This window comes from Staurois parvus, unplaced genomic scaffold, assembly GCF_062004578.1.
Source record: "Staurois parvus isolate SC_StPar_1 unplaced genomic scaffold, SC_StPar_1.0 ptg000175l, whole genome shotgun sequence".
NCBI classification, from domain to species: domain Eukaryota; kingdom Metazoa; phylum Chordata; class Amphibia; order Anura; family Ranidae; genus Staurois; species Staurois parvus.
Window position 1 is genome coordinate 66,385 of NW_028317971.1, and position 13,316 is coordinate 79,700.

Here is a 13,316-nt window from a genome sequence, read left to right on the forward strand (position 1 = left end):
CAGCCATTCCAAACACCCTCCCTGCCCACATCCGTTTCACCCAGCTGCCTGGTCCCCCTATTTGCCTGGGCCCCATACAGGAGGACTGGTGGTACCCCCTTATCCACGGTCCTGCCCCTTCTTAACCAATGACACCACCAAGCTACTCCTTCACTCCCTTGTTATCTCTCGCCTTGACTATTGCAACTCCCTTCTCATAGGCTTATCTTTAAACAGGCTATCCCCCCCCTCCCTAGTCTAATATGGATGCTGCTGCCTGACTCATCTACCTTACCAACTGTTCAATGTCTACCACCCCTCTCTGTCAATCCTTTCATTCTCTTTCAATTCTCTTTCAATTTCCCAACTAATTAAAATAAAAATATTAACAACAATATACAAACCATGTAAAACTCTTCAGCCTCCAGCTGTATCACCAATCTATATCACCCAAACCGTCCTCTCTGATCCTCCCAATACCTCATGTTCTCTAGCTTCTTTGTTTCTTTCTCCCATGCTCACCTCCATGACTTCTCCACAGCCTCTCACATCCTATGGACCTCCCTACCCCTTTCTGTCTGGCTATCCCCTACACTATCCTCCTTTGAGCGATCCTTGAAAACTCCTCTCTTCAGGGAAGCCTATCCACCTCCTGCCTTCTACCTAAAAATAGAACTTTTAATCTCCATCAGCTCATCCCTCCCACAATTATTACCTTTTGTACCACTTGTCCCTCCCTATTAGATTGTAAGGTCTCACAAGCAGGGCCCTCTGAACCTTCTTGTATTGAATTGTATTGTAACTATACTGTCTCCTTGCATATTGTAAAGTGCTGCGCAAACTGTTGGCTCTGTATAAATCCTGTATTATAATAATAATAATAACAATTCTGGCAGGGGTAGTGTGGAGTTACATCAACCTACAGATTATAAGCCTATGGTTAAATGCATTCAATTATTATTTATAAAGTCCATCTCTGGCTTTGTAATAATGTGAAGCAAGATAATTATTATTGAAACACTTTGATGGTGCATTTTCCTTGTTTTACCTTTTTAAATAATTTTCTTAACAGTTTTTTTTTTACAATATAAAGTTTTTTTTTCTCTGTATTGGTCATTTGCATTCTGTCCCTTACTGGCATACCATTTGCTGAAAGCTGCCAATGTCTTTGAAGTTTCTAGTATACCAACAATGAGATAACATGAGGCATTAAATCCTCATCCTATTCCTTACCTCTCAGCTAATAGCTGGTTGATTGTCAACTGAGCCCAGTATTGTTTGGCAAAATCAGGGAAGGCATGCTTGCTTTGTGCAAAAAAATCATTCAGGGCCTCTACTTCTGCTATTGTATCCAGTAAGAACTGTGTATCCCCCTGCACATGGAATACATATTATAAACATATTGCTAAAACACATATATATTCTGAAATAACTTGAAACTTTTCACCAAGTAAAAATGTGTAGTAATCATGTTGTGTACTCATTCCCAGTGAGTGTTTTATCCCAAAGGTGAACCTAGTGGAAAACATAGAAAATGCACTTCCTGCCTATAGTTTACATCACAGGTGTCAAACACAAGGCCCAAGGGCCAAATTCGGCACTCCAGGGCTTTTCATGTGGCCCTCAGACCTCCCCTGCAGCTGTGGCACCCCCCTCGTGTCCACCTTGTCTCAGCAGTTGGCAGAAGGGAGGAGGACAGAACTCCTCCACCAAATCCTACACATCTCCATGCACCTGCGAGAGGCTCATCTCTGCAACCCCCCACCCCTAGTCTCAGCAGTTGGCAGCAGAGAGGAGGACACAACTCCTCCTACAGATCCTGTGCTTCTCTGTGCAGACACAGCACCCCCTCATCTCTAACTCACCTGGTCTAGACTTCAGCCCTCTGGTCCTCCTCCAGACCCTGCACCTTCTGCTTCCCAGCTCCTCCTCCAACTTCTTCCCAACAACTGTGATGTAGGAGAGGGTGGGGTGTTCAGAACATCTAGTCTTACAGGTACAACTGGCCCTTTGAGGGCAACCATATTGCTGATGTGGCCCGCCATGTAATTGAGTTTGACACCCCTGATTTAGATAATGCTCTTCCTACATTGCTTGGTATATCTTGCAAAATGAAGACTATTGACCGTATATAAATATGTTCTGTTAACAGGTACCAATTACTATAGAAGAACATAGTCATTACATTAGAGAAGGTACCACCACTCTATGGCAAGTGACAGGTTAAACCAGCCCGGCCAATCATGCAGGTGCCTGAATGGCTTGCTGACCGCAGGAACATATGCTAGAAGAAGTGGCCGTACACCGCAGATGAATGCTGATAAAAATAGAAGTTTATTCCATCATTTGCTGTACACCAAGCACCATGGATAAAGGATGGTTGACATGTTGCACAAAAAAGCGTGCTTAAGCATTGGTTGTGGTTAAGCACGCTTTCATGAGAAACATGTCAACCGTCCTTTGTCCGTGGTGCCTGGCATACAGCATATAATGGATTAAACTTCTATTTATATTGGCATTTATCTGCGGTGTGCGGTCACTTCTTCTAGTATATAGTCGTTATACTGCAGAGCAGAAATGTCTACCTTGGTTCCCAGTGGCACAGGTATCAGCATCTGAGAGTCAAGTAGATGGAGAAGCAAGAGTATGTAAAGATATCAAAGAGGCTGCATTAAGAATTACAGCAAAAACACAAAGATTACTGTATCAAGTGGTCTTTATGTGGCCCATATATAACCCTGAATTATGAGTGCCAAAATGAACTATTAAATGTGGCGCTTGACTTGGGAAATGTCCTTATGGTGGTACACAACTACAGAAAATGTATACATTATTATACATTTACAACTTTATACATTATTTCCTCCCAGTGGTCTATATGGAGAAACTAAGTAATTAAACAATAAACAGAAAGTATAACTTGCATCAATGGCAGACAGTAACTTGGCCACTTACAGCAGAGCTTGCCTCAATGACACTTTCAACCTTTGATGTCTGGTCAGTGTCAACTTTTCCCGCAACAACAATTTCATCACCTCCAAAATAATGGTGGAAACGGCTTTTAGTCACATCTGAAATACCACTTGTCGGGTATTCAATAATAATGTCTTTCAGCAGCGGGGTGGAAACCTTTTGATAAAATTCCTAGAACAAACAGTTACATAGTCGTAAATGTGGTAAATCTTGGATTTTCAAAAAAGTTTTTCTTTCATTATCAACTAATGCCCCACATATACACTGCTCAAAAAAATGAAAGGAACACTTTTTAATCAGAGTATAGCATCAAATCAGTTAAACTCCTGGGATATTGATCTGGTCAATTAAGTAACACAGGGGGTTGTTAATCAGTTTCAGCTGCTTTAGGTGCACTAGATGGGCAACAATGAGACAACCCCCCCGAAACAGAAATGGTTTTACAGGTGGAGGCCGCTGATCTTTTTTCCCTACTCATCTTTTCTGACTGTTTTTCACTAGTTTTGCATTTGGCTAGGGTCAGTGTCACTACTGGTAGCATGAGGCGATACCTGGACCCTACAGAGGTTGCACAGGCAGTCCAAATCCTCCAGGATGGCACATCAATACGTGCCATTGCCAGAAGGTTTTATGTGTCTCCCAGCAGTCTCAAGAGCATGGAGGAGATTCCAGGAAACAGGCAGTTACTCTAGAAGAGCTGTACAAGGCCGTAGAAGGTCCTTAACCCATCAGCAGGACCGGTATCCACTCCTTTGTGCAAGGAGGAACAGGATGAGCACTGCCAAAGTAAAAAAAAAATGACCTCTAGCAGGCCACTGGTGTGAATGTCTCTGACCAAACAATCAGAAACAGACTTCATGAGGCTGGCCTGAGGGCCCGATGTCCTCTAGTGGGCCCTGTGCCCACTGCCCAGCACCATAGAGCTCGAATGGCATTTGCCATTGAGCACCAGAATTGGCAGTTCTGCCACTGGCACCCTGTGCTTTTCACAGATGAGAGCAAGTTCACCCTGAACACATGTGACAGACGTGAAAGGGTCTGGAGAAGCCATGGAGAACATTATGCTGCCTGTAACATTGCTCAGCATGACTGTTTTGGTGCTTGGTCATTGATGGTCTGGGGAGGCATATCCATGAAGGGACACACAGACCTCTGCAAGCTAGACAATGGCACCCTGACTGCTATTAGGTATCGGGATGAATTCCTTGGACCCATTGTCAGATTCTACGCTGCTGCAGTGGATCCTGGGTTCCTCCAGGTGCACTACAATGCCCGGCCTCATGTGGTGAGAGTATGCAGGCAGTTCCTGGAGGATGAAGGAATTAATAGCATTGAATGGTCCCCATGCTTGCCTGACCTAAATCCAATAGAACACCACTGGGATATCATGTTTTGGTCCATCCGTCGCCACCAGGTTGCACCTCAGACTGTCCAGGAGCTCAGTGATGCCCTGGTCTAGATCTGGGAGGAAATACCCTAGGACACCATCCGTCGTCTCATTGGGAGCATGCCTCAATGTTCCCAGGCATGCATACAAGCATGTGGGGGCAATACAAACTACTGAGTTGCTGCAATTAAATTTCAGCAAAATAGACTATCCTGCTGCATCATGTTTTCACTTTGATTTTCAGGGTGTTTTTAAATTCAGTCCTCTGTGGGTTGATAATTTTCATTTCCATGAAATGATGGGGCATCCTTACGTTCCTAACACATTACACTGTCCATATTAGTACAGATATCCAGCATGATATTTTTCCCCATTGAGATCTGATGTGTTTTCAAAGTATTCCTTCCATTTTTTTGAGCAGTGTACATTTCTACCAATGCTAATAGTTACTATATTGTAAAATTATTTTCATACCTCTTATGCCACCTTCAAATATTAGAAGGTGATTGGAAATACAAGCATATTTCAAACACCAAAAGATCTTTTATATAAAATGCAGTTCAGTTAGGCTTGGTGTGCATGTTTGTGCTTATGCGAGGGGTGTTCATGTCAAACCTGGACTTTTAATATTACAGGTATTAATAGGGATGCTAGCATGGTAGTACTACACGCAGTAGTAAGTGACAAGTGTGTCCTTTTACTGATATGCGGCGCAAATGTCGTGGGCAAGTCCAGAGACCATTAATCAAGATGGCAGACAGTGTTAGTGCGTGCATGGAAGAGCATGTGGTGATGAAGTTTCTTGTGAATGAAGGTGTAAAACCCACAGATATCTACAGAAGACTTCAAGCACAGTATGGTGAGGAAATGCTCAGCCACAGTAAGACATTTGAATGGTGTAAATGTTTCAAAGATGGCTGTCCGTCTGTCAGTGATGATCCCAGCCATGGTGGTTCCCAGACCACAGCAGTCATTCCTTTGAACATTCAGCGAGTGGAACGCCTGATCCTGGATAATCAACACATAACGTCTTGTGAAACTGCACAAGAGACTAATCTTTCTGTTGAAACGGCGAACACGATGATGATGAAGTGAAGCAGGCTGTCCTAGGATGGCTCAAGCGTACTGACAAATCCTTCTATGCCAAAATTTTCCAGGCATTAGTTAAACACTGGGATAAGTGTATAAATATAGCAGGGGAGAATGTCGAAAAATAAATGCAGTTTCCACTCCTTGAAATTTGTTCTTTTATTATATAAACTCAAAAGTCCTGGTTTGGCGTGAATGCCCCTTGTATACAAGAAGGAAGCAATATTGAAACACCCTGGTGATAGAGTATCACACCAAGAAAACATATTGTACTGTGTGTGGTTGTCTGCAAAAATCCAACCCAGCTAATTAATTTTCTCTTGGTTGGGATTGCTGGCAAGGTTGGAGTTGCATACATACACAGTATTGTTTCCCAACCTGACTATAACTAGATGAGATGTCTGAACTTATATTTGTAATCACCATAAAACATCTTTTGACTATACTAAAGACAAAAATTAGACCATAGGACTATACAAAAACAACTAACTCCATCAAGGAAAATAAAGAAAATATTCTAAAAGCCATCTTTTAAAGTAAATATGTCATCAGAGAAATACGGGGGGATGAGATTATCATTATTTCTTGCAGGTTTCAAAAGACCACAAAGAAATGCAGAGACAACATACCTTAAGCTGAGCAGCTGTATCCTGATTTCCAAAGATCCTCTGAGCTAATCCATGATTCTCCTGGGCAAGTCTTTCTAAGAAATCATAGTCTACATCAAATCCAATTCCAAGAGAATGAAGGGAGAACTCATCTCGGTTGTTTGACTTAACGTTTTTCAGAATCTTAGACAGTTTCAGTTCACCTAGATAGTCAATATAAATATGTTTAATACAGGATTCAAAGCAATTCAATTCAATTTAATGCTGCTACTCCTCGACCTCTCCACGGCTTTCAACACGGTCGACCACCCCCTCCTCCTCAAAAAACTACACTCTCTTGGCCTCAGAGACTCTGCTCTCTCCTGGCTCTTTTTCTATCTATCACAGCGCTCCTTCAGTGTTACCTAGACTCATCCACCTTACTAACCGCTCTGTATCCGCCACCCCCCCCTGCCAATCCCTCCACTGGCTTCTGATTGGCCAAAGGATAAAATTCAAAATGCTAACACTGACGTACAAAGCTGTCCATAACACTGCCCCAAACTACATCATCGACCTGATATCCAAATACCACCCAAAATGTACTCTCCGCTCCTCACAAGACCTCCTACTCTCTAGTTCCCTGGTCTCCTCCTCCCATGCCTGTCTCCAGGACTTCTCCAGGGCTTCTCCCATCCTCTGGAACTCCCTACCCCAATCCATCAGACTATCACCTACTCTCCTCTCCTTTAGGCGCATCCTGAAAACCCACCTATTCAGGGAAGCTTACCCCGCCCTCAGCTAATTGCCGATCTCCTCCACTCCCCCACAGCTATTCCTCCCGTACCACTATCCCCTCCCTCCTAGATTGTAAGCTCCAAGGAGCAGGGCCCTCGAACCCCTCATGTATCGCATTGTATAGCACCGGGCTACCCAGCTTTTTCTTCACCCTGTCACCCCCTTTCTCCTCCTCCCATCCCCTGCCTTGCCTTCCCTCCCGACCGCACCCAAGTGGTGGATGCAAACATCTGTCGATGAATGAATGAATATTTCAACCATGATGGCCGACCAGCCTCCTCCATTGGAAGCCACAACTTTACTGAATGACGTACCACTCGTACCACACATGGTGAATGGTGACAGCACTCAACAGTAAAACGGTGAGACCAGCATCCAGAGTTTGGAAACATTTCCACAGTGCAATTTCTGCTGAGAGCAAAGCTGCTATTTGCAAATGTTGTGAGAAGAGGTGCTCTAAAGACATTAACAAATACTTTATAGAATGAAATGACGAGGACCATAATGAAAGTGCAAGTAACTTTTCCTTCCATAGTTCTCATTCCAGAAACACTCTGTGCTGATCCAGAAGCAGCAGAAAAAGTGTTTCTTATTCACGTGGACCAAAATATATTTTAAAAATATTCTCCCCAAATATATTGACAAATATTTGAGCATCTTCAAGTAAGGATGTGTTCCAAACCACTGCCTCCCAAAACTACACAATACCTGCAACCAAGCCTCCCACCACACCTGTCCGCCACCCCGTGTACCTCCCTAAAATGCCTCTTCCACTGCTCCTCCACATATTCCTCTCCTCCGTTCCCAAAATCTCTTCTCTATATCCCTCTGCTCCTCCCAAACAACTGTATATTGTACTCTCACTGCTTCCTTCACCCCTCTACGGCACCCACCACCTCCTCCTAATACTCCACTCTCCCATTGATCGGAACACCTCCACTGGTAGACTTACACGCTCCTGCACATCCTGCTCCCATGCCACTTTTCTCACCCTTCTTGTCCTAACCGCGGGGGACATCTCCCCGAACCCTGGCCCTCCACCACCTCGCTCACCCACAAGGCACCCTCCCACTGCCACGTCCTGCCGCAATCCCCTCAACCTAGTATCTGTCCCCCTGCTCCCCAAAACCACCCCCCCGTTTTCGTGTGCACTCCTGAATGCCCGTTCGGTGTGCAACAAGCTCCCCGCCATCCACGACCTCTTTGTTTCTCGCTCCCTCAACCTCCTAGCCATCACGGAAACCTGGATCCAAGCCACTGACTCTACCTCCCCAGCAGCACTCTCCTATGGAGGTCTCATCTGGACCCACTCACCCAGGCCTAACAGTCGTAAAGGTGGTGGGGTTGGTCTGCTCCTGTCACCACTGAGCACCTTCCGAGTCCTCGCAAACCCCCTCTCTCTATCCTTCTCCTCCTTCGAGGCCCACTGCATCCGACTATTCTCCCCAACCCCCCTGAGGATTGCTGTAATCTACCGGCCTCCTGGACCCGTATCCTACTTCCTTGATGACTTTTTGGCCTGGCTACCCTTCTTTCTCTCCTCCGAGCTACCCACCATCATCCTTGGAGACTTCAACATCCCTGTCAACATTAACAACCCGGCCACATCCCAACTCCTCCACTTAACCTCCTCTTTTGCGCTCACACAGTGCATACAATCCACCACCCACTCCGACGGGGACATCCTGGACCTTGTCTTCTCCCATCTCTGCGCTCCCCACAACCTCAAAAACACCCCCTTCCCTCTTTCTGACCACAACCTTATTACCTTCTCTGTCTCCTCGTCCTCAAACACCTACCCCTCCAAATGTCAAACTACTCAAATGTCAAACTACTACCAGTCGAAACCTCCGCAACCTGAACCCTGCCCCCCTCCACTCTGCAGCTGATCAACTCTATGACAGCATCCTTCCCCTGTCCTGCCCCGACCTGGCCACGACTGCCTATAACAACTCGCTGTCAACCGCTCTTGACTCGCTAGCGCCTTTAATCACACGAAACATCAGACCCCGACCGCTCCAGCCCTGACAGACTGATCATACCAAAACTCTCAAACGACGCAGTCGTGCGCTGGAGCGACTATGGCTTCCAACTAGCGTTCACCTGCTATAATTCCGCCTTCCACACCTACACCTCCTCCCTCCACGCTGCCAAACAAGCCTACTCTCTGACCCTTATCAATAGCCTCTCCTCCAATCCTCGCCGGCTCTTCTCTACCTTCAACTCTCTACTCTCTCCGCCCCCACCTCCACCCAGTACTCACTCACCGCCCTTGAGATTGCCAATCCCTTCAAAAACAAGATTGACACAATTCGCAGGGACATCGCCGCTGCCCAGACCTCCTCCCCACCCATCTCCTCTCACACAGCAACCTCTTCAACACCCCTCTCCCTTGGCCTCACCACTGTTCAGACCTCCACCCCACCTAACATCCCTCACACTGAAGCCCCCTCAACACTCCACTCCTTCAACCTCACTACCACCGTGGAGGTCACTAAGGTCTTCTCCGAAGCCCGCCTCACCACCTGCCCCCTCGACCCTGTCCCCTCACAACTCCTACAACCTCTCTCCTCCTCCATCCTACGCTCCCTCACCCACATCTTTAATCTCTCCCTCTCTTCTGGCTCATTCCCCTCCCCTCTGAAGCACGCGCACATCACTCCCATACTCAAAAAGCCCTCCCTGGACCCCTCTGACCCGAACAACCTTAGACCCATCTCCCTGCTGCCATTTACATCCAAACTCCTTGAGTGCTTAGTCTATAATCGCCTAAGCTCCCACCTCAACGACAACAACCTCCTTGACCCCCTCAGTCCGGCTTCTGTCCCCTACACTCCACCGAAACTGCCTTACTTAAACTCACCAACGACCTGCTAACCGCCAAAGCTAATGGCCACTATTCAATGCTCCTACTCTTCGACCTCTCCGCGGCTTTCGACACAGTTGAACACCCCCTCCTCAAAAAAAAATACACTCCCTTGGCCTCAGAGACTCCGCTCTCTCCTGGCTCTCGTCCTACCTATCACAATGCTCCTTCAGCGTTACCTATAACTCTACAACCTCCCCCTCACTCCCCCTCTCTGTTGGGGTCCCTCAAGGCTCTGTCCTCAGGCCCCTTCTCTTCTCCATCTACACCTCCTCCCTTGGCCAACTGATAAACTCCCACGGCTTCAACTACCATCTGTATGCCGACGACACGCAAATCTATCTCTCAACCCCTGGCCCCACCCCCTCAGTCTCCACCCGAATCACTAGCCTGCTGAACGACATATCAGATTGGATGTCGCTCCACTTCCTTAAACTGAATCTCTCCAAAACCGAGCTCCTACTTTTCCCCACAGCCCAGGCACCCCCCCCCCCACTGACTTCTCCATCACGTCCAACAATGCCACCATCAGGCCCACCCCGCAAGCCAGAGTACTTGGTGTCATTCTTGACTCCAATCTATCTTTCCTGCCCCAAGTCCAATTGCTAACAAACTCATGCAGACTCCACCTCGCCAAAATACGCCCATTCCTAACCCCAGAAACCACTAAACAACTCATCCACTCCCTCATCATATCACGACTCGATTACTGCAACTCCCTCCTTTCTGGCCTGCCTCACTGCAAACTATCCCCGCTTCAGTCGATCCTGAATACGGCAGTCAGACTCATCCACCTTACCAATCGCTTCGTTTCCACCACCCCCCTCTGCCAATCCCTCCACTGGCTTCCGATTGCCCAACGGATCAAATTCAAAATGCTTACACTGACGTACAAAGCTGTCCATAATACTGCCCCAAATTACATCACCGACCTGATATCCAAATACCACCCAACACGTACTCTTCGCTCCTCACAAGACCTCCTACTCTCCAGTTCCCTGGTCTCCTCCTCCCATGCCCGCCTAAAGGACTTCTTCAGGGCATCGCCCATCCTCTGGAACTCCCTACCCCAATTCATCAGACTATCACTTACTCTCCTCTCCTTTAGGCGCACCCTGAAAACCCACCACTTCAGGAAAGCCTACCCTGCCCCCTGCTAATTGCCGATCTCCTCCACTCTTCCTACCACTCCATCCCCCCACAGCTTTTCCTCCTGTACCACTATCCCCTCCCTCCTAGATTGTAAGCTCCAAGGAGCAGGGCTCTCGAACCCCTCGTGTATCACACTGTATTGTTATTGTACTGTCTCTTGCATTGTCTCCCATTGTAATGTACAGCGCTGAGCAAACTGTTGCCGCTATATAAATACTGTATAATAATATTAATAATATTAATAATAATTGAAATAAAAATTGTGAGGACCATGCTTTTTCTGGTACTTTTTGTTAACATGCAATAATTTGCTAGAAAATTACTTAGAACCTCCAAACATTATATATTTTTTAAAGCAGAGACCCTAGAGAATAAATTAGGTTTTGCGATTTTTTTATGTCACATGGCATTTGCGCAGCAGATTTCCCAATGCAATTTCTTGGGAAAAAATACACTTTCCTGAATTTGAATGCAAAAGCAAAATAGATAACCCATTTTTTTTAATATAAAAGATGATGTTAAACATGTCACATGTTAAACATGTAAAAATTGCGTACGCCCGTGCAACAGCGACAAACGATGTAAAGGTTACTATCCTTAGGTGACGCTTTAGAAGCCTTTACAGAGGACATTTGGAGCTAGAATTAAGGATCATAACCTGATGTTCCTGGTGATACCTCGCATGTGTGGAACGATTGCTGTTTGCGTGCGTGCAGGACCGATGCATGCATTTGCCTTTGCTTGCAATCACGGGGGGACTGAGGTGCTTTAATTTTTTTTTTTTACACTGTCACTTTAACCATTTGATGCCCGACCTATGGCCAAATGGCATCCATAAAAATGTATTAGCTTTCCGGGAGGACGCCATATGGCGGCCTCCCGCACATGCGCAGTTTGCGCGCTTGCAGAGCCACGCAGCGGCACGATCTGTCACCGGCCGTGTACCTCGGACACGGCCGATGACAGATCTGAGTACCGGCCCCCGTTGCCGGTACCATGTGACCTGCTGTGACCAATCACAGCAGGTCACATGACAGTTGTATACAATGGATGGCTTCATTCATGCCATCCATTGTATACTAGTGTCTAGCTGTGAATGGTCACAGCTAATCACATGCACATGTCATGTGATTAGCTGTGGCCAAATCACAGCTAAGCACAAAAAAAAAAACCCTGAATGAATCAATGTCATTCAGGTAAATGCTTGCTTATAGCAAAGTAATTCTTTGCTATAAGCAAATTGTGTGAAAAAAAAAAATACTGATCACTTCCCCAAAGTAGTACAATGTTACTATGGTAACATTGTACTACTTTGGACATAGTGAAATATTAAAAAAAATCTATATATTTTTTTCACACTGTTACCAGTCAGTGTCCCTGATCACTGCCATGCCAGTTATATGATGACGCTGTACTGCACTGGTGACAGTATGTAAAAAAAAAATAGTGAAAATAATTTTTTTTATTTTTTCATTTTCCGAAAAATTATGACAAAAAAAATACAACTTCAAAAAACTTGCCATGCCTCTTATGAAGTACGTCGGACTGTCTACTTTGCAAAAAGTGGTCATTTGGGGATATCTGTACTATTCTGACATTCTTGGACCTCAAGAAATTAGATTGGCTGTCAGTACTTCAGGATTGATCAATATTCAGATATATACCATAGTTTGTGAACTCTATAACTTTCCTACAGACTAAAAAATACATCCTAATTTGGGTTATTTTCACCAAAGACATGTAGCAGAATACATCTCGGCCTAAATTTATGAAGAACAATTATTTATTTGCAAACTTTTCTAACAGAAACAAAGAAAAACGTGTTTCTTTTTCAAAGTTTTTGGTCTTTTTTGTTAATTTAGCAAAAAATAAAAACCCCCGCGATGATTAAATACCACCAAAAGAAAGCTCTAGTTGTGTGAAGAACATGATAAAATTTTAGTTTGGGTACAATGTTGTATGTCTGCGCAATTGTCATTCAAAGTGTGAGAGCGCTGAAACGTGAAAAATGGCCTGGGCAGGAAGGTGTAAAATTGCACGGTATTGAATTGGTTAAAAAAACTTTTTTTTGATCACGTTTATTGATGCCACAAAGAATGTAAACATCCCTTGTGACAGCAATAGGCATGTGACAGATATGAAGGAATTATGAAGGAATCTGGGGTCAATAAGACCTCAGATTAATCCTTTGCGCTAAAAGCATTCAGTGACACCAAGATCAGTGTGATTGAATTATTTTTTTTTTTTTTAAATGGCTTCAATTGTTTCTGAGTAACCTGGAAGTGATGTCAGGTCACCACTTCCGGTTTACTATGTACAATAGCTGAACAAAGCCAATCCTGTCTTTGTTTGGCTCCATGACTATCTGCATTGGGATTGGGACTCCCAGTGGGATGGGAAAGTGGCAGAAGCCGGGGGGGTTGCATCCTCTATTACAAGAAAGCTGACCATCGGCTGCAGATAACGATACTGGGATGAGGTCTGC

General features: G+C 45.3%; 1 protein-coding gene across 1 annotated transcript in view; it reads right to left on the reverse strand.

The window, feature by feature from the left end:
• The window catches only part of LOC149462363 (inter-alpha-trypsin inhibitor heavy chain H2-like), a 71,868-nt gene that overhangs the window by 17,468 nt on the left and 41,084 nt on the right, over window positions 1-13,316 (reverse strand). The window contains exons 12-14 of the mRNA XM_089676857.1: window positions 6,058-6,239; window positions 2,935-3,123; window positions 1,213-1,352 (exon numbers count right to left, since the gene is read on the reverse strand). Of these exons, the coding sequence (XP_089532983.1) occupies window positions 1,213-1,352; window positions 2,935-3,123; window positions 6,058-6,239 (511 nt within the window). The remainder of the gene's footprint in view (window positions 1-1,212; window positions 1,353-2,934; window positions 3,124-6,057; window positions 6,240-13,316) is intronic.